The sequence below is a fragment of the Phacochoerus africanus genome, chromosome 5 (assembly GCF_016906955.1).
Source record: "Phacochoerus africanus isolate WHEZ1 chromosome 5, ROS_Pafr_v1, whole genome shotgun sequence".
In the NCBI taxonomy this organism is placed as follows: Eukaryota; Metazoa; Chordata; class Mammalia; order Artiodactyla; family Suidae; genus Phacochoerus; species Phacochoerus africanus.
In genome coordinates this window covers 42,654,438-42,677,796 of record NC_062548.1, presented here as the reverse complement: position 1 = coordinate 42,677,796, position 23,359 = coordinate 42,654,438, and the positions used below count along the sequence as shown (strand labels likewise).

General features: G+C 60.5%; 3 protein-coding genes and 1 long non-coding RNA gene across 17 annotated transcripts in view; 2 read left to right on the top strand and 2 right to left on the bottom strand.

Annotated features, from left to right (window-relative positions):
- The window catches only part of MGRN1 (mahogunin ring finger 1), a 54,910-nt gene extending 49,694 nt beyond the window's left edge, over positions 1-5,216 (top strand). For 2 of the 4 annotated variants that reach the window (XM_047780609.1, XM_047780608.1), the window contains 3 exons: positions 523-621; positions 2,467-2,511; positions 3,822-3,949. In XM_047780609.1, coding sequence (XP_047636565.1) covers positions 523-621; positions 2,467-2,507 — 140 coding nt within the window. In that variant the 3' untranslated portion in view covers positions 2,508-2,511; positions 3,822-3,949. Of the gene's footprint in view, positions 1-522; positions 622-2,466; positions 2,512-3,821 lie in introns of all 4 variants that reach the window. The other 2 variants (XM_047780607.1, XM_047780606.1) reach the window with 1 other exon arrangement.
- Positions 5,217-7,361: 2,145 nt separating this feature from the next.
- Positions 7,362-10,131, top strand: NUDT16L1 (nudix hydrolase 16 like 1). 4 transcript variants are annotated; one of them, XR_007134952.1, is made up of 4 exons: positions 7,362-7,575; positions 7,651-7,981; positions 8,640-8,862; positions 9,853-10,131. XR_007134952.1 is itself a non-coding variant. In XM_047780616.1 (4 exons), the coding sequence occupies exons 1-3, from the start codon at positions 7,378-7,380 to the stop codon at positions 8,859-8,861; spliced, it is 681 nt and encodes a 226-aa protein (XP_047636572.1). In that variant the 5' UTR covers positions 7,364-7,377; the 3' UTR covers position 8,862; positions 9,853-10,131. The 4 variants fall into 4 exon arrangements, 2 of the variants coding, with proteins under 2 accessions (XP_047636572.1, XP_047636571.1); XR_007134951.1 differs by having other exon boundaries at positions 9,848-10,131; XM_047780616.1 differs by having other exon boundaries at positions 7,364-7,575; positions 7,651-7,911.
- A 213-nt stretch (positions 10,132-10,344) lies between these two features.
- Positions 10,345-23,359, bottom strand: part of ANKS3 (ankyrin repeat and sterile alpha motif domain containing 3) — a 23,720-nt gene continuing 10,705 nt past the window's right edge. For 5 of the 8 annotated variants that reach the window (XM_047780597.1, XM_047780600.1, XM_047780601.1 and 2 more), the window contains 11 exons: positions 19,584-19,742; positions 16,745-16,882; positions 16,160-16,269; positions 15,641-15,808; positions 12,707-12,831; positions 12,182-12,323; positions 11,714-11,886; positions 11,332-11,417; positions 10,955-11,038; positions 10,776-10,866; positions 10,345-10,699 (listed from right to left, as the gene is read on the bottom strand). In XM_047780597.1, the coding sequence (XP_047636553.1) occupies positions 10,787-10,866; positions 10,955-11,038; positions 11,332-11,417; positions 11,714-11,886; positions 12,182-12,323; positions 12,707-12,831; positions 15,641-15,808; positions 16,160-16,269; positions 16,745-16,882; positions 19,584-19,742 (1,265 nt within the window). In that variant the 3' untranslated portion in view covers positions 10,345-10,699; positions 10,776-10,786. Of the gene's footprint in view, positions 10,700-10,775; positions 10,867-10,954; positions 11,039-11,331; positions 11,571-11,713; positions 11,887-12,181; positions 12,324-12,706; positions 12,832-15,640; positions 15,809-16,159; positions 16,270-16,744; positions 16,883-19,583; positions 19,743-23,359 lie in introns of those variants that run through there. The other 3 variants (XM_047780599.1, XM_047780598.1, XM_047780602.1) reach the window with 3 other exon arrangements.
- LOC125127511 (uncharacterized) lies at positions 22,296-22,895 on the bottom strand. The gene is made up of 2 exons (XR_007134953.1): positions 22,556-22,895; positions 22,296-22,418 (listed from the first exon to the last, which is right to left on the bottom strand). It is a non-coding gene; the product is annotated as an uncharacterized LOC125127511 (long non-coding RNA).

Below are 23,359 nucleotides of genomic sequence, written 5' to 3'. Positions count from 1 at the left end.
GGGCCCATTGCCCTCACTTCCTGCCCAGAGTGCAGAGCATGTCCCTCTGCTTCTCAGGCCTCGGTGCCCCCACCTCCCTCGCAGCAGCTCCTTGCTGCCTGTACAGAGCACAAGCCAGACTGGGGCCCTCCCAGCACCCATCCCAGGCTCCAGACCCCTCTTCTGCCAAGGGGACACCCCCACGAGCCTGGTGAGCGTCCTGGGCTGAGAGCTCATGTGTGAGCTCCTGGTGCAGGCGTGGGGCCAGAGGGCTGTGCGCCCCACCCGCTTATCCAGGAAGACAGGAGACAGTTAAATCCGCTACCATTCCATGTTGTCTCTTAAACATGGGTGTGTGACTTCTTATAATAAAAACAAAACAAAGCTCTGTGCTGGGGGAGGAGAGAAGGAAAGAGGGAGAAAATAGACCGTCTGCTTCTGGATCCCAGGAGAACAGAGGGGAGTTGGGGTGGGGTCTGGGCCCCAGGGGGATGACTGGACCCACCTCCTGCCTGCGGGTCCCCAATGTGTGCCCTCCTGCAGGGAGTCGAGTGCCGTCCATCGAGAACGTCCTGCAGGATGGCAGCCCTGAGCCTCGTGGCCGCGGCCAGTCCAGCGCCCCTGCTGACATCTACCTGCCAGGTAACAGCGCTCAGCGGATGGGCCTTCTGGGCCTGGGGAGGGGCCGTGCTGTGCCTCTGGAGCTGGCGCTGTTCTGTCTGCTCCTCCTCCTTCCAGAGACCCCCCAGAGCATAGCCAGGCTGCGTCCTGTCACCCTGCAGCCCCTGGCTCTTTGGCTCTTTCCCGCCCCGGAGCCAGCTCAGCCTTGGGAAGGTGGGAAAGGCTTCTCGTTGACGGCCAGACGGGCAGGTCTGGTCCCACTGGAACCGCTGTCATCCTTCCTCCGTGGGCCGGGGGCTGCTCAGCAGCAGGGCCTCTGCCCCCGGGCTGACAGGCTCTCTGGTCCTGGGTGAAGCAGCAGGTCCGGGCCAGGGCACGGGACACGGGCAGGGCACCAGGTACCAGCGAGGCCTGGGGGCAGGGGCCGGGTCTTGCTTCTCCTCTCACCCCTTCCGAGGCCTCTGGGCCCTGCTCCACTGTGTCAGGATCCTCAGATTTGAGTCCCGGGCTCCAAAGGCGGGGGATGGGAGTTGGGGGCTCGCGGGCTAATGCCTGGGCTGCTGGGACACCAGCCGAGGCCCTGGCGTCAAGGCAGCCGCTGCGTGGCCCTCAGACCTGGTCCTGCCTCACGGCGGGACGTCTCTTCTCCTTGCCCCACCTGGCCTGGAAGCCCCCACGGCCTGGTCCCCTGGCCCGGGGACGGGTGGAAGTGGGGCTGGGACGTGCTTTGGTCTGAATGGGCCTCTTGTCTGTGTGCCTCAGCGCAAGCAGCAGCCTCTGCAGACACTGTGTGAGGGAGGGGGCAACACTGGCTCACTCGCCAAAGGGGCCAAGTGTGAAAGCTTGTCAAGAGCTTAGAGTAACAGAGTTCCAGTAAGTTCTTTCAGAGGACTCAGTAATTCATGATGGTGAAGACCTGCTTGGGGGCCGGGGGGCATGAGAGGGCCTTGGTGCCCTGGAGCCACAAGTGTGTGTCCTGAACCTGCAGGGCGGCCCCTGGCCCCCTTGGGGTGACCGCCTATGGCCTCCGAGGTGCCACCCCTCACTCGTCGCCCCTTCAGTGGCACACAGAATGTTCAGGTGTCTGCAGGGCAGGGCAGGCCACGGCCCACAGGGAGGCCCCCGGTGAGACAGGACCTCTGGCTCTCTGGCCCAGGCGAGTGTTCATGGCCTTTATGTCCACACGGCGGTGGAGGAGAGAGGAGAGACCACCGCGGCCAAAGACTGGTGGCCGGGCCCCCTTGTAGCTCCTGGGCTAGGCCGCCGGCTCTGCGCACTGCGGGTCCTGGATGGGGCTGGCTCTGGATGCGGGAGCAGAGCGGGCTGTGTCCACGCCCCGCGAGCACAGGGGTGGCGGGCACGCACAGCGCTGTGAGTCGCCCACGTCGGCGCCCTCCTTTCTCCCAGATCTTCTGCTTCGTGCAAACCCCGAACCCCTCCCACTTGGGCGTGTGTTTTTAAGAATGCAGCACGCGCGGGGCTCCCCTCCTGTTACCCACCGCGCGGCGGCGGCGGCGAAGTTAGGGACTCTGAGAGCGCTCCCCCGCCCCAGTGGATGGGAAAGGGAGGGGGGCGGAAAGGCCGCGGTCGGACGCCCGCTGTCCCCGCCCCCCGAGGGTGGGGCGCTTCCGGGCTCCGCCCCGACTGGCCCCGCCCCCCTCCCCCGCGAGGTCCCTGGGCCCAGTGCCTGTGCGTCTGTCTCTCCGCTGTGTCAGCACAGGCTTGTGTGGGCGTCTGTTTACATCATACGCTGTCTGCTCCGCCTGCCCGGGCACCTCGCCTGCAGCTGTGCCTCTGCCCCGGGGCGCACTGTTCCCTCCGAGCGCTTTGCTAACCGAGCTTCCATCTCTCTCCTCCTCCGCGCAGCCCTGGGGCCCGGCTCCTGCTCCGGTGCTTTAGAGGAGTAAGCTGGTACGTGACGCCTTCGCACGCGGGGCGGGGGGCTCTGCGCGCGGCCTTGGCGGGGAGCCTGAGAGAGGACCCCGTTGCCCTCCTCTCCTGCCCCGCCGGGGGTCCTTCCCGTCCGGGGGCTTCTGCCCGTCTGGGGGCTTCCACATCTGTGTCTTCTCCGGGCCCGGGCTTCTGAGTCCAGGGGCCTGCCGCTGGCTTCCCGAGCCGGAGGCCTTCCCGTCTGGACCCGGTGGCTCGGGCAGGCCGCGACTGACGTCCGACTTGTCCCCCCACCCGCTGGGAAACCTCCCGGCGCACTCTGAGGGCGGCCGGTGCAGGGCCCCGTGAGGTTGTCTTGCCCCCTCTGGGGAGGCGCCTTCTCCCCGGGAGGCTGTACAGAAGGCAGATCCCCAGGGTGCCCCCACAACAGGCAGGCGCCTGCGGACCCCCGCCCTGCTGGGACGCGGGGGTGGGGGTGGAGGACCTGGGGGTGGAGGTTTCCGGTGTCCCGTCGGCTGCCCGCGCCAGGCCCGCGTCTGCCCTCCCTTGCGATCCGCTCTGTCCGTTCCCGTCTTCCTTCAACGCTTCTCGGACTGGTCTGACCCCCTGTTGAAATAGGACCTGACACATGCATGCAGGTGGCCCCAGCCTCATGGTGGTGTCACTTAGTAAAGATCCTGGAGGTAGGAAGCGGGTCACACGCAGCCGCCCAGGGCGCTGTTCCTCCGGCAGAGCTGGCTTCCCGCGTGCAGCCACAGCCTCTAAGAAAGCAGTTCCTTCCCCAAGTCATCGAGGGTCTGTCCCAGGCCGCGAGGGCTCCTTTGTTCGCCATTTGAAGCCGCCCCAGAGCCCTGGTCAGTGGGCCCTGTGAACTGTGCTGTTCCTGCCGCACCAGCACTCCGGGGGTCTGAGCCCCTCGCAGGGTCCTGGAAGCAGCTGGGGGGCGGGAGACAGCAGAGGCCGCTGAGCCAGGCCAGCTGGGGCTCCTGGGGCTGCGCTGGGCCCTGCTGGGCACTCAGGCCCCACTGTTCCCTCCGCCTGGGTCAGCCGAGCCCAGCGGGAAGGCACTGCAGGACAGCGGCCCCCCAGAGCCGGGGAAGCACAGAGCGGGCCGGGTGGGGGACCCAGGGTGGCTGCCCCAGGCACCCCATTGTCTTCTGATGCAGGGCTGCAGCTCTTTGCTGCAACAGACAGCCCCCCGGGGCCCTCCGGGTGCCCAGCCGTGGACACAGGGTCAGCCGGAGAGAAGCCCGAGCCCAGCGGGTCAGGGGAGCGGGGTGTCAGGACAGTTTGGCCCAGCGTGACCCCCCTCCTTGTCCCCCTGCCCGCAGGATGGTCCACCTCCATGGAGACGCCCCGCAGCCTGCACACCACCGGGCCCCCCCGGCCTCTACTTGGTGGCCCCAGTCCTGACCCTGGGGCCGCCGAGCTGACCCCACTCTGAGAGCCTGGCCTGGCTGGTAGCATGGAGCCCTTAGCTCCCCGGACTTGGCTGAGGGCCGTAGACTCCAGCGCGACCCCTGGCCTCTCCAGTCTGCACATTCTGCGTGGTCACTGGCTGCGAGGAGCTGTGTGACCCTTGACCGAAGAGCACAGTTGACTGTTCCCTCTGACGACCCTTTTTCTACAGTCGATGTATTTGTAAATGGTACAAGATGAAGGACAGTGGCTTTCTGTCCTGGGCGCTGAGCTCTGGGTCCTTCCCAATGCCCCGGGGCCGGGCACCCTTGTGCAGCCTCACCCAGCCCCCGAGCCATGGGGGCCGACGCCTGGGAACTGAGCGACAGGCTGGAGAAGAGGAGTTCCTGGGCGGTGAGGTGCTGCCTTAACGGGGACGCGAGGGGCCCCTGGAAGGAGAGGAGGTGGGGTCTGAGTCTCAGGCCGGGAAGGAGACTTCCCCTGCCCTCCCCGTGCACAGCTTGGCGCGGCTAGGCCAGGTCTGGGTCTGGGCGTGGGCTGTGTGGTGCCTGAGAGCCCTTCCCAGCGGCAGCTTTGCCCGCGGCACCAGACCCTCTGGGCCGGGGCTCTGCTCGGCGAGTGGCACACTGTCACCTGCTCTGGAAGGCGCTGGTGGCTTCTCTGCTCCCTCTGCCATAGATGGCACTGAGCATTTGCTTTGATTTGTTCCCGTCTGGGGCTCCTGTGGCGGGATGTCCCTGGGGTCGAGGGCCCCATGTGAGGTGACCTTGCCTTCTCTTAAAGACAAACTTGCGGGCAACAGAAAGGCAGACGGCGTGCTTGGCCCTGGTGCCCCTGGATGAGAACTGCCCCAGTGGGACCTTAGCCTGGCGGTAGCAGGTCTGCACTCCCCGTGCCAGCGCTTTCCTAGCAGGTGGGAAGGACGGTGCTGGGCAGCCGACCACACAGCCTGAGGCTCTGCTGAGCGGGGCGCTTGGAGTGGGCGCCTCCTTCTCTCTCCAGTTAAGCCTATGAACAGAGGCCACGCTGCAGGCGCCCTGCCTCCCTTCCTGCCCGCCGTGTGCTCGTGGGTGCACGGATGCCAGTGTGCACACACACGCACATGACCGTCTCCCTCTCCTCACCCCTCTCCTCTCACTGGCCAACACCCCCGCCTCTCACCATTGGTTTTGGGGCCAGTAACTGAAGGACGGGGTGCAGACTGGCCTGTCTTGGACTTAACATGTGCTACCATTTGATGTACTCTGATTGACTAGTTTTTGTTCGTTTTTACTGTATATTTATAGTAATAAAATCATGCAGCAATATCCTATTCGCTCTTCCCTCCATGCACAGCTCCACAGGACTGGGTTGTTTCTTGGGAGGCAGGACAGCTGAGTGGCAGCTCTGACACCCTCAGCAGCGCAAGTGCCTGCTTGTGGCTGCAGCCACTGTTCCCTCATGTGTGATGTGACATAGGACTTCCGGGAGGGCGTGAGTGCTGCTGCTTGTTATTCTTGGGGTCGGCATTATGCTGATTGTCGGGTTGGAGCAAAGGGGAAGGACCCTTGGGACTTGGCTCTGTTTCCTGAGCAGGTGGAAGAGCCCAGGCCTCCAGGTATGCAATCGCTTTGGCCGTAGCCGTCGCTAGTTCCTCTTGCCGCCGTGAACTGAGTGCCTGCTGTGCCAGCAGAAAGCAGAAGGGGCCAGGCCCCTGGGATCCTGGGTTCTAGTCAGTGAGATGCTACACAAGTGATTCAGGTCTAACCACATGTGATTACAGTTAGGAAGGGGGTCGGTGGCTAACGAGATGGTGCTGATTTAACCTGTGGTTGGGGAGGGCTTCTGTGATACGTTTCAGCTGAGCCCTGAAGGATGCCAAGGAGCTGGGCCTGGAAGAGCACCCCGGGCAGCTGGCCCAGCAAGTGCAAAGGCAGGAGTGGATCTACTGTGTCCACGGAGTGGCTGAAGTGTCAGAGCTGGGGTGTGGGGTGCAGACACCTTGTGGGGGCCCAGTTTTGCCCTAGGAGCAATTGAAGGCTGCTAAGCAAGGGTGCGACTTTCTCCAGCTGTCCTCGGGGAAATGGATTGGAGGGCAGGTTTGGCTGCCAGGGCGCTGGAGCCCAGCTGGGGCCCTCTGCTCAGCCTGAGCTCCCCTGACCAGCAAGCAGCCTCTGCATGGGGAGAGGCTGGTGCCCTCTGACTCAGGCACTCAAGGGTGGAGCCAGCCTTCCTAGCTGGCCTGGCCCTGCCCCAAGGAAGGCCTGCCAACCTCGGGGGTCCTGGGTCTGCCACGGTCTTGGTGTGGAAAAGGCCTTTCAGTCACACAGGTTTTTGCATTGGCTGCACTGGGTCTCCCGCCACGGGCCCACCTCCTTTATTAATGCCTGAGGCCGAGCCGCTGGGTCCTTCCTTTCAAACACCTTTAGTCTCCCTAGAGTCTGGCCTCCCACTGCCAGCTGCGGCTGCCTCCCTGCCGCGGCAGCCCCAACCCCGGCAGAGGGCCACGCGGGGGGAAAATGGAGCTTGGGCCACCTGGTGGAGTGAGTGGCACCACAGAACCTGGGGGAGCCTGCTGCTCTGCCGCAGCTGCTGTTTCTGATGCTCCGGAGCCATAGTGCCTGCCTTCTCTGGTACAGACGCTGGTAAGTGACTCAGGCCCTTGTCCCCAGAAGCTGCACGGTTTTCTGCGCGGACACTGGGTAGGAGAGGTGGAATTCGAGGGTGGGATCCTGGCTCTCACAAACTGCTGGGTGCCCTCAGGCAAGTCCCGTTCATCTGAGCCCCAGGTTCCTAAAGGGGGGAGTACCTGGCCTATATGGCCCCTGACACGGGTATTTGGGCGCTGCGCTGGGAAGCTCCCTGCCCGGATCTAAATCACTTCTGCCCCAGAAGGCTGGATTCAGGAAGCCCCCGAGTTCTTCACCGCCCACCCCCAGTTCAGGGCTGGGCTGGACTCTGGGGGTAGCTGGACTCTGCCAGGCTGTGTTTAACCGGCAGCAGAACCATGGGCTGGCATTGTGCCTCCTGGCCGCAAGGCTCGGCTGAGCCCCCTGGGGCAGGCTGTGCTCCCGAAGAGGCGCGGGGGAAGGCGGAGGGCAATATAATTGCTAGGGCTCCCCCTGCCCTCTTCTAGACGCGCAGTTTGAGTCTAGACTCCACAGGCTGCACCGCCTGCAGGTAGCTCCCGAATCCGAATCTGCGCTCGGCTCGTGCGGGCTCGGTTGTCGCGTTGCATCTTGGGCCTTGTGGTTTTCTAGGATCGTGGGCGGTGCCGGTTCGGGGTGCGCGGCTGTTGGGTGACAGCTGGGCGCGAACCGCCTTCCCCTTTGCGCACTCCCCTTTGCGCACGCCCCTTCCGCTTCGCAACGACGCCTCTGAGCGTCGCGATGGGCTCGGCCCCGGCGCGGGTCAGCGATTGGCGGAGGAGCGGGGTCCAGGGGCGCGGCTTCCCGCGGATTGGTTGGGTGCGGCGGGGCGGGCCCGCGCATGCACTTAAGGGGCGGTGTCTGGGCGGCGGTGGGTAGTGCCAAGATGTCGACCGTGGCGGTGCCGGAGCTGAAGCAGATCAGCCGGGTGGAGGCGATGCGCCTCGGGCCGGGCTGGAGCCACTCGTGCCACGCCATGCTGTACGCCGCAAACCCCGGGCAGCTCTTCGGCCGCATCCCTATGCGCTTCTCGGTGCTGGTGAGGACGCGGGAAGGCGGGCGGGGACCGGGCGCCACTCGGACTCGCGCCCGTGACCCTGACGCTCCCTTGCAGATGCAGATGCGCTTCGACGGGCTGCTGGGCTTCCCCGGGGGCTTCGTGGACCGGCGCTTCTGGTCGTTGGAGGACGGACTGAACCGGGTGCTGGGCCTGGGCCTGGGCTGCCTGCGCCTCACGGAGGCAGACTACTTAAGCTCACACCTGACCGAGGGCCCGCACCGCGTCGTGGCGCACCTGTACGCGCGGCAGCTGACGCTGGAGCAGCTGCACGCCGTGGAGATCAGCGCGGTGCACTCGCGCGACCACGGCCTGGAGGTGGGGCCGCCGCCCGGGCCCCGCCCCCCGCCCCGGGGTTTGGCTCTGGCCCCGCGGAAGGCACCGATGGGTAACACGTCCCCCTGAGGGTCCCCAGGCCGGGCTGGGAGGGTGTCGCTGTCTCCAGCTCCGGGGTGGGGAGAGGGACCACGGGTCGGGGGTGGGCTGGGAGAGGAGCCGGGGCTGGGGCTCCCTCGGGGCTGTGTTCCATCTGCCTTGCTGCCTGCCATTGCCAATCCTGGGAGTGGGGAGTGGGATCGGTGGGAGGATGGGAAGGGGCGGTGCCTGCCGGGGAGGTGCGAAACCGAAGAGCCAAAAGAGGATCTTGTAGGTCTGAGTTCAAGGGCCAAGATCTCACGGTGGGCGGGTGAAGGCTCTGTTTGTGGGTGTCATAGTCTGGAAGGATTGGGAGTGACACTTGGGTGTTTGGGATTTACCAGGTGACAGAGGGAGCATGGGGTGTGGACGAGGGGCTTCCTGCCAGTGGATGGGGCCTGGGACTTGATGTGCATGGGGTGGCCTTGAAACTCGCTTGGGGAAGAGAGGCGCTGTGCTGCTCCAAGGGAGCTGGCTGGCTTCCGCCTCACCAGACCCTGCCGGGGTGTCCCATTGTGTCCTTGGCAACCTGGCTGTCCTTCCCCTGGCCTAGCAGCTCAGGAGCGCCCCTTGCCAGGGCCATGTCATCCACATGGGGACCTGGTCCCAAACCAGGTCTCCTCTCCATGCAGGTGCTGGGACTTGTGCGCGTCCCACTGTACACCCAGAAGGACCGAGTTGGTGGCTTTCCCAACTTCCTGAGCAACGCTTTCATCAGCACAGCCAAGTACCAGCTCCTCTTTGCCCTCAAGGTGCTCAATATGATGCCGGAGGAGAAGCTGGCTGAGGCCTTGGCTGCAGCCACAGAAAAGCAGAAGAAGGCCCTGGAGAAGCTGCTCCCGTCTTCCTCCTGAGGTTGCTCCTGTGCCTTGTCTGTCACTCTCCCCTAGTTCTGTGGCTGGGCCCTCAGTTTGTGTGGGAGTCTGTTTTGCAGCCTGTTTCTGAGCCCCATGCTCACTGCATGGGGAGTGGGCATCTGTCACCTCTGCTCGCCCTGAGCAGGCACTGGGTGGTACCCTGGGTACCTGGGCTCTCCTCTGCGTGTCTCACCAGCTGGGGGAGCCCCAGGTGTCGCCTGATTGGCCACTTGGGTTAAGGGAACCCACACACGGGCCCTGGAGAAGCGGGTTTGTTCTCGCCAGTCTTGTCCTTGTGGGGGCAGCTTTGGGTTGACCGGGTTCCTGCATCCAGCCCGACGTAGCAGGCCTGGGGGAGGGAAGCCTCAGTTTACCCTCGGAGCTGCGTGCTGTTTGCTCACCTGGCTCGCAGCCAGGTGACCGTTGGCTGTTGCTCATGGTGACAGTCACTTTGTAAATAAAAGGAGTTTGGGGTTTGCTTTTTTTTTAAAGCCAGCCCCGGATAGGATGTTACATGTAATTTTGCTTTCAGCTTTATCTGTGGTGCGGTTTCAAGGCAGTATCACCCGCCGGGGCCTGGTCCCTGAGGACAGACAGGACCATGGGGGTCCGCTGTAGATGGGGCTGCTGGAGGCAGGACAGTCTGGCTGCTCCTTGGCTGTCCTGTGTTCTTTGGTCTTGGCCGTAGGCCTCAGGCTGGGCACACAAGGGTATCCCTGTCCCTACCACCCAGGGACCTGGAAGACAGGGCCAGGCCTGAGAGCAGGCTCTGGGCACCATTCAGGGTGGAGCAGGTGTAGGCATCCCATCCAGGGGGGTGTCGGCCACCTCCGTGTCCCGTGACAGTGCCAGCTGGGGACACTCTGGGCTTTGGGCTTGGTTTTGCTGCTGAGACGGACAGTGAGCAAGCCGTGTCCCCCACCCCCCCCAAATCCTGGTGGCACCAGGGTTGAGCCTGCTGCTCCTCCCTTCTCTGTCCCCAGCACAGGCTGTAGGTGCCGCGAGGAGATGGTTTGGCAGCACTGGCTGGATGTGCAGGATGCCAACGGCAGAGCCCCCAGGGCAGGAAGGTCAGCACGGGCCGTCTCTTCGGCACTGTCCAGAAAGACGCCTCAGTGATGCTGACAGTCCCCACGGCACCAGCCTGGCCTGGTAAGGAACTCAGTGCTCCCGGCCCTGCCCAGTGCCCCACCTTAGAGCCTCAACGGAGCGGCAGGCACACGTGGGCGAGGGCACCTTGCTCTGTAAATAAAACACCTGCACCCTGCCTGTTTTCCAGGACGTGCTTCGCTCTCCGAGTAGCTTTCTGGGACCATGGGGGCTCTGACACAGGTGGCCCTCCACACAGAGGGATAGGTGGGACATCGGGGGTCACCCGGTTGGCCCCATGCTGAGCACAGGGTTGAGGGCCCTGGCGGGGCTTCCTCTTGGTGTGGCTGAGCAGCTGGTGCTGCAGGCCGAGTGACCAGACCCGAACCCCTCACCAGCCTATCTTAAATTTTATTTTCCAGCAAATGACATATGTTGCTCAGGTGCCTGGTCCTCACCTGTCTGGGCGGACCTCTGTGTGGCGCCTGCGGTGTCTGGGGACATGCTCCCCCAAGCCCTGCCTGCTCTGGGCCCTATGCCCAGGTTTGGGACCAGAGGCCCTGGTCCCGCCTTGGTGTGGGCCTCGCTGCCCTCGCTCACACCAGTCACAGCCCTGTCCTGCCTCTGTCTGCTGGCCGTTCCTGGGGCCCGGTCCTCTGGCCCTGGCCGCTGCAGCCGCTCGTTCACTGCCCTCCTGTCCTCTGGGCTCACGGCTTCAGGGTGGATCAGTCACCCCATGTCAGATTCTGAGGAGGGAAGGGAAGGCATTAGGGGGCGCTCGCTCCGCCACGCGGCGTCCCGGCGTCCTAGGCCGACACTCACCGTCCCCCCGGCTAAGGCTCCCGCCAGTTCTCCCTCCCGTTCAGCACCTGCAGCTTCTCCAGACTCTGGGTCACGGAGCACAGTACTCGCCCTGTGGCCACAAGCAGACAGTTAGCGCTCTGCAAGTCCGGGGGGCTGGGGGCACGGGCAGGGGCAACGTGTGGGCTCGGCGGACTCACCCATCTCCCGGACGCGGTCCTCGAGGGCTCCCGCCAGCTCCGCGAGGCTCAGGGCCCGCAGGGAGGCCTGCCAGCCTCTGGGGTCTGCAGGGCGGAGGGCTGGGTGGGCCTGGGGTCTGTGCGCCCCCTCTTCCCAAGTCACCCCCTTGGTCAGCGTGTTCTCCTCCTGCCTGCGGGGGACCCTGCCCCGGGGTGGCCTAGCCTGGGGCTGCACAAGTCCCTTGAGCTCTTGGACTGGCAGCCAGGGCCCGGAGGCCCCCACGAGGGACAGCACAGACACGCGTGGGCTTGGGCGTGTGAGGGGACCTGGGTGTCGGTGTGTGATGACCATGCCGAGACGAGGGGAGAACCTGGCCCGGGGACGCTGCTCTCCTTACCCGCTGTGGGGAGGGCTGGGCCCGGGGCCGCCCCGAGTGGGGGCCCATCCTGCTGCACTCGGGCTGAAAGCTCGGCTTGACAGGCTCTGCGGGACGTGAAACCCAGCACCGGTCAGGGGAGGCCTGGCGAGGGCGGACACCTCCTCCGAGGACGAGGTGGGTTCACGCCGTGAGGCCGCGCCGAGAAGGCCCCGCACAAGGCGTGCAGGTTCTCGGGCCCCTCTGCCGCCGGGTCTGCCCTACAAGGAGGAACGGCCTGAGTGAAGTGGTGGGGCGGGGGGACCCCAGGAGGCCCTGAAAACGACCCGGAGCTTGAAGAACCTGGAGCAAAGAGGGACTCGCCTGGCTGTGGCCCACGTGGGCAGCTCGGATGCTCACTCACCGCAGCTGGTCCAGGACAAGAGCGGCGTCCCGGGCGAGGGCCCGGCTCTCTTGCAGCTGCGTGTGGACGTCTTTGCGGGCGCTGTCCTGCTCGAGGAGGCAGCTTTCCACCACGGCCCGCAGCTCCTGCTCCTGCGACACCTGGCCCCGCATGGCCTCCACCTCCTCACAGCGCTGCAGCGGGAAAGGGGGCAGGCGGGGCTGGGCAAGCAGGCAGCGGGCGCAGGGACACCAGGCTACAACTGCTGGGCTGGGTGCCCCAGCCCACATTAGGTCTCCGTCCGCCTGCCACCCTCTCCTGGCCCAGGGCGGCCCCTGCTCTGGGGCCTCCCTGCGAGCTGCACTGCCACCTGCTGCCTTCACCCTCCTCCTCTCTGTGCATGGCTGAGCCTTCGTCTGCCACCTTCCTGCCACCTCCCTGGCCGTGTCCTCTGCACACAGCCCACTCACCATCTCCGCGCGCACTGACCTTATGCAGCTGGATGGCAAGCTCCTGCATCTCAGCTTCCAGCCGGTCGGCATAGGCCAGCTCCAGGGCATCACTCGGGGGGCGGGCGCTGCTGTGCCAGCGGGCGATGGCAGAGGTCATCTTCCTCTTGGGCCCAAACAAGCTGTAGCAGGAATGAAGACACAGCTCAGCACACGGAGGTTCCACAGGCCGTCCTCGAGCAAGACCAACCCCTGGGAAGAGCCCAGCTTTGATGGGAGAGAAGCCCCCAGGCCCCAGGACAGAGCATCATAAGGCGTCGTAACCCCGCCTGGCTGCCTTCATGGGACAGGGAGCTGGGGCCACCAGCCCCAGGCTGTGGACACCCATCTGCCAACTTGGGACCCTTTCAAGAGTGGGTGGGAAACACTGAGGTACCCTACGCCCGGCTATGTCCGCCAGGCCGGCTCGGGGCCCCGGGGGTGGAGGAGAGCTGGGCGCAGGCAGAGCGCCGTCTCTCGGTCCGGAAGCTGCTCCCGGGCCTCCTGGTCACCCCCTCCCACTCACGTGATGCCGATTTCCTTCAGGTCGCTCTCGGTGAGGGTCAGAAAGATGCGGAGGTCCACGTCCTGCTCCTCGAACACCTGCAGGTACTTCAGACAGCCGATCTGCTCCAGCAGCGCGGCCAGGTCCTGGAGGGTGAGGAGCCAAGATGTGAGGAAAGACAGGGACACGGGGACAAGAAAAGACAGGCACTGAAGGGAGAGCCGCCTTGCTTCCTGCTGCTGAGCAGGTGGCCGGTTCTGAGCCCTGCTGACACCAAGTGTGCAGAAATACAGGCCAGCCCCTCCGTGTCCACCAGGGACATGGGCGGCCCGCGGGGATCACTGGACCAGCGTCTTAACTTGAGCAGGGGCAGGCGCACTGCAGGCAGGCCTGCGGCAGCGGCTTCTCTCAGTCTCTGCTGACCCAAGGCCATTGCATTTCACCTTCACGTTGGGGGAATTTTTGCTGGATGCTGCCCTTTTTTGGGCTATGCCTGCTGCATATACGTTTCCAGGGCCAAGGGATCAAACCGGAGCCACTGCTGTGACCTCTGCCAGCGCTGCAACAATGCAGGATCCTGTGCCATGCGGGGACTTCCTGGATGTCACGTTCCTGATGGAGGTTTTGTTCACGCCTCGGACTGTGTCGTGTCGTGTCTCCTGGTCTCCGTGGTTTCTGAGGAGACACATGGCCTTAACCTCCCGGGACCCCCTTGGCTTGTGCAGAGTCACTGGTCTCTTCTTCCAGGCGGCTTTGTTTTCTGACACTTCGTGATACGTCCAGGGGTGGCTCTGAGTTTAACCACAGTAGAGCTTTCAGCTTACTGGATGTGCAAATGCATTTTTGGATCTAATTTGAAGATACAGCTGATTTTTTCTTCTTTGGCTGCACCCACAGCACATGAAAGTTCCCAGCCAGGGATCAAATCTGAGCCACAGGTGCAGCAATACTGGATCCTTAACCCACTCCCAGATGTGACTATTTTCAAACATTTTTTATGGAGTTCCCACATGGCTCAGCAGATTAAAAAGCTGATGAGCAGAGTTCCCATCGTGGCTCAACAGAAACCAATCTGACTGGTATTCATGAGAATACAGGTTCAATCCCTGGCCTCACTCAGTGGGTTAAGGCTCTGGTGTTGCCTCGAGCTATGGTTTAGGTCGCAGATACGGCTCTGATTCCACCCTTGGCCTGGGAACTTCCATGTGCTGTGGATGTGGCCCTAAAAAGAAAAAAACAAAACATTTTTTCTGCTTTTCTCTTCCTCTTTCCCAGGAACACCATGACATACTTGTTACATTTGCTGGTGTCTCAAAGGCATTTTCCTTCATTGTTTCTCAGACTGTAGAGCCTCAAGCTGATCTATGTTAAGTTTTCTGACTCTTTTGTGTGGTCACATCTGCTGTTGAATCCCTCTAGTGAAATTTTCATTTCTATTATTGTATTTGCAACTCCAGAATTTCTATTTGTTTCTTGGTTTTTTTTCTCATGAGTCAACTATGCATATTTCCGTCCAGCCTTTTACTTTTTCTTTCCTTTTTTTTTTTTCTTTTTTAAGGCCATACCCGCGACATACGGAAGTTCCCAGGCTTGGGGTCAAACCAGAGCTGCAGGCCTATGCCACAGCCACACCAGATGTATGCCACAGCTTCTGGCAACACCAAATCCTTAACCCACTGAGCGAGGACAGGGATCGAACCCGCATCATCACAGACACTATGTTGAGTTCTTAACCCATTGAGCCCGCAATGGGAATTCCTTTTTTTTTTCCCATCTTTAAATTTTTTGGCCATACCCACAGCATGTGGAAGTTCCTGGGCCAGGGACTGAACCTGTGTCACAGCCGTGACCAGAAACACTGCAATGGTGACACTGGATCTTTAACCTGCTGAGCCCAAAGAAACTCCTATGTGGCTTATTCTTATTTCTATCACTTTGATATTCTCTATTTACATGTAGGATTTTTTTTTTAAAAAAACTCTTGGAACATATTTTATTCTTCTTTTTGTTTTCTGTTTTTTTTACAAACCCCATGTTGAGCACTGATCAGCAGATTCTGGAAGCCAGGGAGCTGCTCTGCTATGTGCGAAACCCCAACCCAGAGACAGGTGTTGCAGATGGTTTAGCCAGGCTCCTCCCAACGTGCGTGCATGAAGGGTGAGGGGCAACCACCTTCACAGCCACACCCCTGTCCCAACCCCATATCCCAGGACGCAGTGGGATGCACCATGCCAGCCATGGCAGGGGCAGGTGGGGACAGCAGGGGCCCAGCTGTCCAAGGCTCCACTGCCCTGCCTATGGTCCCACCTGGGGGGACTCCGTCAAAATCCCTCACCCCACTGGCTCCTCTGCCAAGCATGTACGCTGGATCTTGGAACATGTTCTAAGAAGCTGATTTAAGGTCTCCGGTCAGCATGTGTTTGAGGCATTGAGAGGTTAGCCGTTCATCGTGTCTGGAAACTCGGAGCACAGGGGGCTGAGAGGAGAAAGCAGCAGAAGCACAGGCTTTGGGGGCCAGAGCTGTGCCACTTATACCTCAGGGAGCTGCTGTCTCATCCCCGAGAAGCTGCTGAGCCAGAGCGGCGGAGACGAGAAATGCAGAAATCACGGCTCTCGTTAAGTCCTGACTAAGTGCCACTGTCTCTGCCTCACATGCATCCCGTCGCTGTTGCCTGAAAGCAGCACTGGGCAACTGGTCCTGTGCTGCTGCCTGTGCTCAGGGAGAGCAAGCCGGGCGCGGAAGCCCAGGGCAGAGGGACAGCCTTCCTGTGCACAGGGACAGGGCGCAACTGCGGCCGGCCCCTCTCACTGTCAAGAATCCCCTCAGCCCCAGGAGCTGGACGGCTCATCTGGGGGAGAAACACCCCGCTTTTCTCTCAGTAACGCCTGGCCCGTCGGAAGTACAAATAAATGCCTCCAACCACAGAAAGCAGCCTCGTTTAACAGAGGTCTTACCTGGGGTCCTGAATACGGGGCCCTGTCAGTCTGGGGGACAGATCCTGGGGCACAGGAAGTCCCAGTGCTGGGAGGCCACTGGCTGTCACTGCTGCTGTGACGATTCTTGGCCTTCAGGTAACTTTTAGTTTGTTTGCGAACCAAGCTTTTACGCGCATGATCCGAATCCTGTAGCGAGAGGTGTGTGTTCAAAGTGACTCTCTGGGCTCCCAGCTAACATGGCTGTGTCCCAAGTCTGCTCCCTGCCCCACCCCGGTGTCTGCACCTTGATCTGTGCACCCCCCTCGCCGGATGGGGAAGCTCAAACCCTTCACAAAACACCCCCGCCCGCCGCCACCTGCCACGGAGGCCCCTCCTCGGAGACCCCCATCGCGGCCCCGGCACCACAACCCCAGCGGTGCTCCAGGCCCCAGCCAGCCGGGCGCCGCGTGGACACGCGGTCCATACTTGAACCAGCCCCGCTCACTGCCAGGGCGCTGAGTGGCATCCCCACGACACCGGGAAAGGGGGGCACGTCACCTCATTGCTCTCCAGGGAGGCCTCGCTGCTGAGTCCTGGGGCCCTGGCCAGGCCCTCACTGCTGCTGCTGCTCCTTGCGGCCCCAAGATTGGCACAGAAGGTGTGTTCTTCTGACAATGGTGAGGACGGGAACTCCTGACCACAGGCCTCACCCGTGGTGACGCCCCAGAGCCCCACACCCAAGCGCCTTCATCCACAGCACCCCAGCCCCTCAGCAGGTCCCCGTTTCCTTCCGCTTGCTGCCCGCTGCCCGGTCAAGCCTGCCCCCCCACCCCCCAGCCCACCGCACGGCAGGTGTGCTCTGCTCGCTGCTAAGTGCAGCATCTAGAAGTGGGCTGGGCACACAGGGCACTCGGCAAACAACGAACGGCGTTTCCCGAGGCTCACGGCCAAGGGCTCAACCCTTGGTCTGGACTGACTCCCCCGAGCCTGTACCAAGATGCCTCCTCTCCTGCCCCCACACCGCTCTCTGACTCTGCTCCTATGAGCCAGAACCTTCTCTAACCACCCCCCCGCCCCATCTTCTGCCGGACGTCGTGTCACAGCCGCACGCCCCACCAGGCAGGTGTGGGGGAGCCCGCGTACCGCGGCTGCTGCTGCTGCTGCTCTCCACGTCCCGGTCGTTGATGGGGGAGGTGACGTCCCTGTAGCAGAGGCCCCTCTCTCCCAGCGGGCTCTCATCACTGCTGTTGAAGGTGACGTAGCCCTGTGGAGGCACCTGCTCTGTGGACACAAGGGGGCATGTACATCCACACGCACAAGCGGCAGACAAGCTCTCCCCACACGCGGCCACCTCCTTCAGAGGAATGGCCCTGAGGGGAGCCCTGGATGAGGCGGGCAAGTCCTACCCAACCGGCAGGCTCTACCCGCCACCGTCACGGGGGCGCATCCACGCAGCCTGCAGGTGAGGACAGGGCCTGAGGGCTTAGCCAGTGTCCAAGAACGGGTGACAGTGGAGCCAGGCCCAGCAGTGACCACAGCTGGTGCCCACTCTGTCACGCCACACTGTCGCTTTTCCAGTTCCATCAAGCTGCGTTTACAGGTTCCTGAGCCAAAAAAACTATACTGCGAGGGCCTCCTGTAGCTGGAAACGTCTCTCGCACACACGCTTTCCCGCCCTCTGCCCCTGCCTGCTCAGGATGCTCCTCCTCAGGCCAGTCCCCCAGCCCGAGACCCGGCCGAGCAGGAAGCTGAGAGCCCCCGGGCTGGAGGGAGCTGGGCTGCGGCTGGCTGAGCAGACAGGAGCTCGTTTCCCCCGACCCAGCAAGGAGAAGCCAAGAGCAGGGCAGAGCTCGGTGGGGTGAGCTCAGGGCAGAAAGGCTCCTCGAGGGGTTGAGGGGAGGGGAGCTATCCATCCCACGGCGCTGACCCCACGCTGGGGTCCATCCTGGCTAAGGGAGGGCCCTGAGTCCCATCGCGTGTGAGAAACGAGGCCGGGGACCGGCTGGAGAAAAACAAAGACCCAAAGAAGTGCCCTACGGACGTGATCTGAATCTCCCCAGGCACGGCCCCCAGGCGCAGGGCACCCACGCTCCCCTGCGAGGGTGCTTTGGGCTCCTGAACTGCTTCTCGGTGTGCTCTCCCGCATCTTCTGTGCTTTTAGGTTTCATGCCTGTTTTACAGGCTGATTTCCGCACAAAGTTCCAGTTTTCCTGAGGGGATGAGGGTCAGGGCAGCTCTGCTTCTAGCCTCCAGCCCCTGGGGGTCTAGTGGCTGAGACTCCCGTTTTCACCCAGGCTGCCCAGGCTCATCTCCTGGGGCGGGAACTAAGGTCTCACTTCAAGTCATTCACACTCACTGTCTCCCGAGATCAGGCTAAACATTAACAGCAGCAACAGCAAACACATAACCCGTGACTATACCTGCTTACGAGAAAACAAGAGGAGGCAGAAGGCAAACCTGAGTGTGTGCTTCTAATTCTGCCCCTGCCCCAGAGACAGGACGCATATTCGCAGGAAAGAGCCGAGCTAATGGGACTACAGGTAACTGATGAATTCTTCTTTACCTCTCTGTAGTTAGAAATTCATCATTCAAAATAGGTTTTTTTTTAACTGCTGGCAAAGACCATATGTGCACCTAAAGAAAATTTAAATATCAGAAGGTACAAGAGGAAGAACAAAACCTGAAATGCCACAACCAAGAGACAGCTCCCACCGTTAGTCTGGTGAACGGTTGCCCAGCCATCTCCAAGGAGCATGAAAACAAATGGGTACAGACAGCGCTGGTAACCTGAAAAAATCCTTCTGTTTTTTTCTGCTTTTTAGGGTCGCACTCATGGCATATGGAAGTTCCCAGGCTAGGAGTCTAATCGGAGCTGTAGCCACCAGTCTACGCCACAGACACAGCAACACAGGATCTGAGTCACATCTGTGACCTACACCACAGCTCACGGCCATGTGGGATCCTTAGCCCAGTGAGTGAGGCCAGGGATCGAAACCGCATCCTCATGGATACTAGTCGGGTTCGTTCCCACTGCGCCACAAGAGCAACTCTCAAGAATTCCATTTTTAAAGCCTCTGTTGTTTGGCTATACAGATTAATTCCACTTCCGGGGTAACGCCCGACTGTTCTACTCCCCAACCACATCTCAGGACACGTGGCCTGGGCTTCTCCAAAGGGACAGGCCCTGTGTCACATCCCAGGGCCTGTGATCCCAGCCACCAGACAAGACGTGTGTGCCCTCACCCAGGACGCCCAGAAAGGGGGTCCTGGAGCTCCCGGCCAGCCCCAGGACCCCTTCCAAGGTCGAAGAAGGGAATCGAGCCGTCTCACGGTCCTGACTGGGAGTGGGGTCCTCCCGCCCAGCCACTGAGGGCTGCTCACTGGACCGGCAGCTGGGCCACTGAGGACTCAGAAACTCACACATAGGCCCAATCACTTGATCCGAACAGCAGGCGAGCATCGAGCCCAACTCACCGCAACAGCCTCGGCGCCTGGTCCCCGAGAGCAGGGCAAGCAACACTCGGGAGCTGTGGTCTGAGAACTCAGGCGGCCTGCAAACTCGGGGTCCAGGGCTCGGGCCCATGGGTACATGTGTACCACCTGACAGCGCTCAGATCCACACGTGCAGAAAAGAGGACAGGGGCGGGGGACGCAAAAGAGATGGGGGGAGGACCCGACAGCCACATCTCCCTGCCGGGCTGACCCACCCACCTGGTAAGGGGGTCTGAGCTCAGCCACTTTTCTGCTGCAGGGGAGAAAGCTCTCTCTGTAAGTGTAACCAATGGACAGGAAAACCAGAGGAGGAAGCAGAACCCAAGAGCCAGCCCACGACTGATGCGTCTCCACCCCTGCGCTCAGTTCTGAGCCCTGGAACTGCTGCCCCCATGCGCCGGCCCACCTGTCAGGAGCCTGGGGGTCGCCTGTTCTCTAGGAGAGCATCCTAGCCCAAGTGTCAGAGCCTCGGGCAATGGGGGGTACTCACCATAGCGAGGCTGCCGTGTCCTGCCTCCGAGCCCAATGGCCGTGATCCTGGCCAAGGCTCGCGGCCCATCGTGGATGCTGAGGCCCTTCTTCCGACAGGGCCTCTGCCTCTGAGGAACCGGGCAGGACTCATCTGAAGAGCTTAGATCTTCATATTTTTCTGAATCAGATACCAAAACGAAGACACTTTGTTCAGTGATGGGCTAATTTACTAACCCTCATAACCAACTGGACGAAATCATAACCGGTTTTCTTAAATGAAGAAAAGTGTTTCTCAGGATGTCACTGTCCAGATGGGCCACAGAGGCACCTGGGGGGCAGCAAGAATGCAAAGCCTGAAGGGATCTTTTTTTTTTTCTTTTTTGTCTTTTTGCTATTTCTTGGGCTGCTCCCACGGCATATGATGGTTCCCAGGCTAGGGGTCCAATCGGAGCTGTAGCCACTGGCCTATGCCAGAGCCACGGCAACGCGGGATCCGAGCCACGTCTGCAACCTACACCACAGCTCACGGCAACGCCGGATCGTTAACCCACTGAGCAAGGGCAGGGACCGAACCCGCAAACTCATGGTTCCTAGTCGGATTCATTAACCACTGCGCCACGATAGGAACTCCTGAGGGGATCTATCTCGTCCCTCTCCCTGAGTTTCCAGCATGTTTTTACAATAAGCATGTACAAGGTTTAAGGTCAGAAATAAATTCTAACTTGAAGTGACAACTAAGATCCATCCATCATAAACATAAAGCAACATCAGCCACAACTCCTTAAGCAAGTCCGTTTTTTGATTTTTTTCTTTTTTTGGCCAAACTTGCGGCATGTGGAAGTTCTTGGGCCTGGGATCAACCCGCGCCATAGCAGTGACCATGCTGGATCCTTAACCTGCTGCACCACCAGGGAACTCTGAGCGATTTTATATTCTCAACATGAACAACTTTGTGGGAAATGAGTGCCACCTGACGGCTGTGTGCTGTTTACGAAATATTTCAAACCGTCACACTTAAGAGCTCACAGTGCCCACAGCTGTTAGCATTTTATAGCTTTTCGTCATTTCCTGAATTTCACTACACCCTCTACCGAGGTCGTGGAAAGGGAGCGGGCTCACTGCGATGTGAACTGAAAGCTCAACCCAGTCACTACCCGGACAGTGCGTCACGGGCCCAGTCGCCCGGCCCCCGCGGCGGCCACACCCTCACCCACCAGCTGCCAGGCAGAGGCAGGGTCCATCCGAGCCCAGGCTGAAGGACTCATCCCATGTCAACGTACAAGGAGGCGGAGCCAAGGAAAAGGCAATCCCCGAGTCTGAGCCTCCCGACACGACCCCTGGGGGGTCAGAAGAGACGGGACCCCACAGACACCACAGCCCAGCACCACCTGGAGACCCCGAAGATGCCAGCACCCCTGGACTCCCGGGAGGAGGGGACACCTGGGCCAGCAGGGGTTTCTCGAAGCTCACTCCGCTCTCTGCACAGAGACTAGAGGGTCTAGGAGAAAACCACACAGAAGAGGGGTGAGGACAAAGTCCAGGCCCAGACGGTGTCACAGGAAAATGCTTCAGAGACCACGTGGGACCAAGGCTACGTGAACTGTCCTAGAGCAGAGGAGGAAAGGGACCTATCCAGCTCCTTTTATGAAGTAAGTATAACAGGGACACCTACACCTGGTACAGACAGAAGACAACGACAGCCCCATCTCCCTTAGGAATGAACAGCCACACAAAAATAACATCTTAGCAAACAGAATCCAAAACCACATAAGAGACGAACACACCAGGAAAGTTGGTTCACTATTAGGAAATTCACTAATACAACACGCTGTATGAATGGATTTAAGAAGAAAACCACCATTTCTTCAATAGGTGTTGAAAGAGCCTTTCACAAAATTCAACATTCATCCTATAAAAACTCTCAAGGAAACGAATCGTAGTAGTATCCATGAGGATGAGGGTTCGATGCCTGGCCTTGCTCAGCGGGTCGGGGATCTGGTGTTGCTGTGAGCTATGGTGTAGGTTGCAGAGGCAGCTCGGATCCTGCATTGCTGTGGCTGTGGTGTAGGCCAGCAGCTGCAGCTCGGATTCAACCCCTAGCCTGGGAACCGCCTTGGGCCACAGGTGCAGCCCTAGAAAGAAAAGGAAAAAACACTTTCAATAATACAGGAATTGGAGTTCCTACTGTGGCACAATGGGACTGGCAGTGTCTCTGGAGCACTGGGACGCAGGTTAGATACCTGGCTGGGCCCAGAGAGTTAGGGATCCAGTTGTATTGTGGCTCAGATCTGATCCCTGGCCTGGAAACTCCACATGCTGGGGGGCAGCCGAAAAAGAAAGAAAGAAAAATATACATGTATGTATGTGTGAGTGTACAGGAAATTATTATTGCAGAAATTATCACAACAATGTACATCAAATACACTTCAATTAAAATTTAAAACAAAAAAGAACATGGGACATGTTGAGGTCCTGTTGTGGCTCAACAGGTTAAGAACCCAATGCAGTCTCCATAAGGATGAGGGTTCAATCTCTGGCCTTGCTCAGTGGGTTAAGGATCCAGCACTCTGCAAGCATCAGTGTAGCTCGCAGATGCGGCTAGGATCCAGCGTTGCCGTGGCTGTGTTGCAGGCCTCAGCTGCAACTAGGATTCAGTCCCAACCTGCAGATTTCCATTGTTGCAGGTGTGGCTATAAAAGGAAACTGTGTGTGTGTGTGTGTGTGTACACACCTACATGGAATGACAGACACTTCCTCAACAGGACAGCCCATGTGCAAACCCTACTCCACGTGCGGCATCTCTGCAGGGATCAGGGCCACAGGGAATGCCCGCTATCTCCAGCTCCTTCAGCAGCTACCAGAGGGATCCGTGACCATGACAAGAGAAGAGAAAACGGAGGTATGAAAACCCGGGAACAAATAAACCCGCGTCCATGTGTGGGTTCCATGGTGTACAGCTGGAAACCCTAGAGAATCAATAAGAAAACCAACCCAGATGAGGAAAGAGTTCAGCAAGGCGGCAGAACACAAAACCGGCACCACCACCAGCCGCCGTCCTCGGCACAGACGGGCGGTTCGGAGGCGATGACGGCAGCACCAGGGGTGGCGCGTTAACAGCAGCAACAGGGCAAGTCAGACACTTGGGGACAAGCTTCAGTTACACACAAAATGCCTGTGAGGAAAACCTTAAAATCTCCTGTAAGACACAAAAGGACACCTGAACAAAACGACGCCCCTTGTTCTTAAGGGACAACCGACCAACAGAGAGGCAGTTAGTTAACAGTTCCTGTTGCGGCTCAGTGGTAGCAAACCCAATGGGCATCCATGAGGGTGTGGGTTTGATCCCTGGCCTCACTCAGTGGCTTGGGGATCCTTCACTGCTGTGAGCTGTGGTGTGCGTCACAGACGCGGCTGGGATCCCACGTGACTGTGGTATAGGCCGGCAGCAGCAGCTCCAATTCAACCCCTAGCCTGGAAACTTCCACATGCTGTGTATGCAGCCCTAAAAAAAAGAGAGAGAATGTAGCGTTGTCACTGCAGTGGCTCAGGTCACTGCTGTGGTGTGGATTCAATCCCTGGCCCAGGAACTTGCGCATGCCATGGGCACAGTCAGTAACAAAAACAACTCCGCCCACACCAGGCCATGTTAAAGGAGCCAGACAAGCTGAGGCTCAAGATCACACAGAAAAATAAGCACGTGCCAAGAAACGCTGGACAAGGAAAGCTATGGGGGGGGTGCCCATCGGACAGTAACACATGTCGGAGGAAGCCGGTCACTCACAGGGGGTCGGGGGC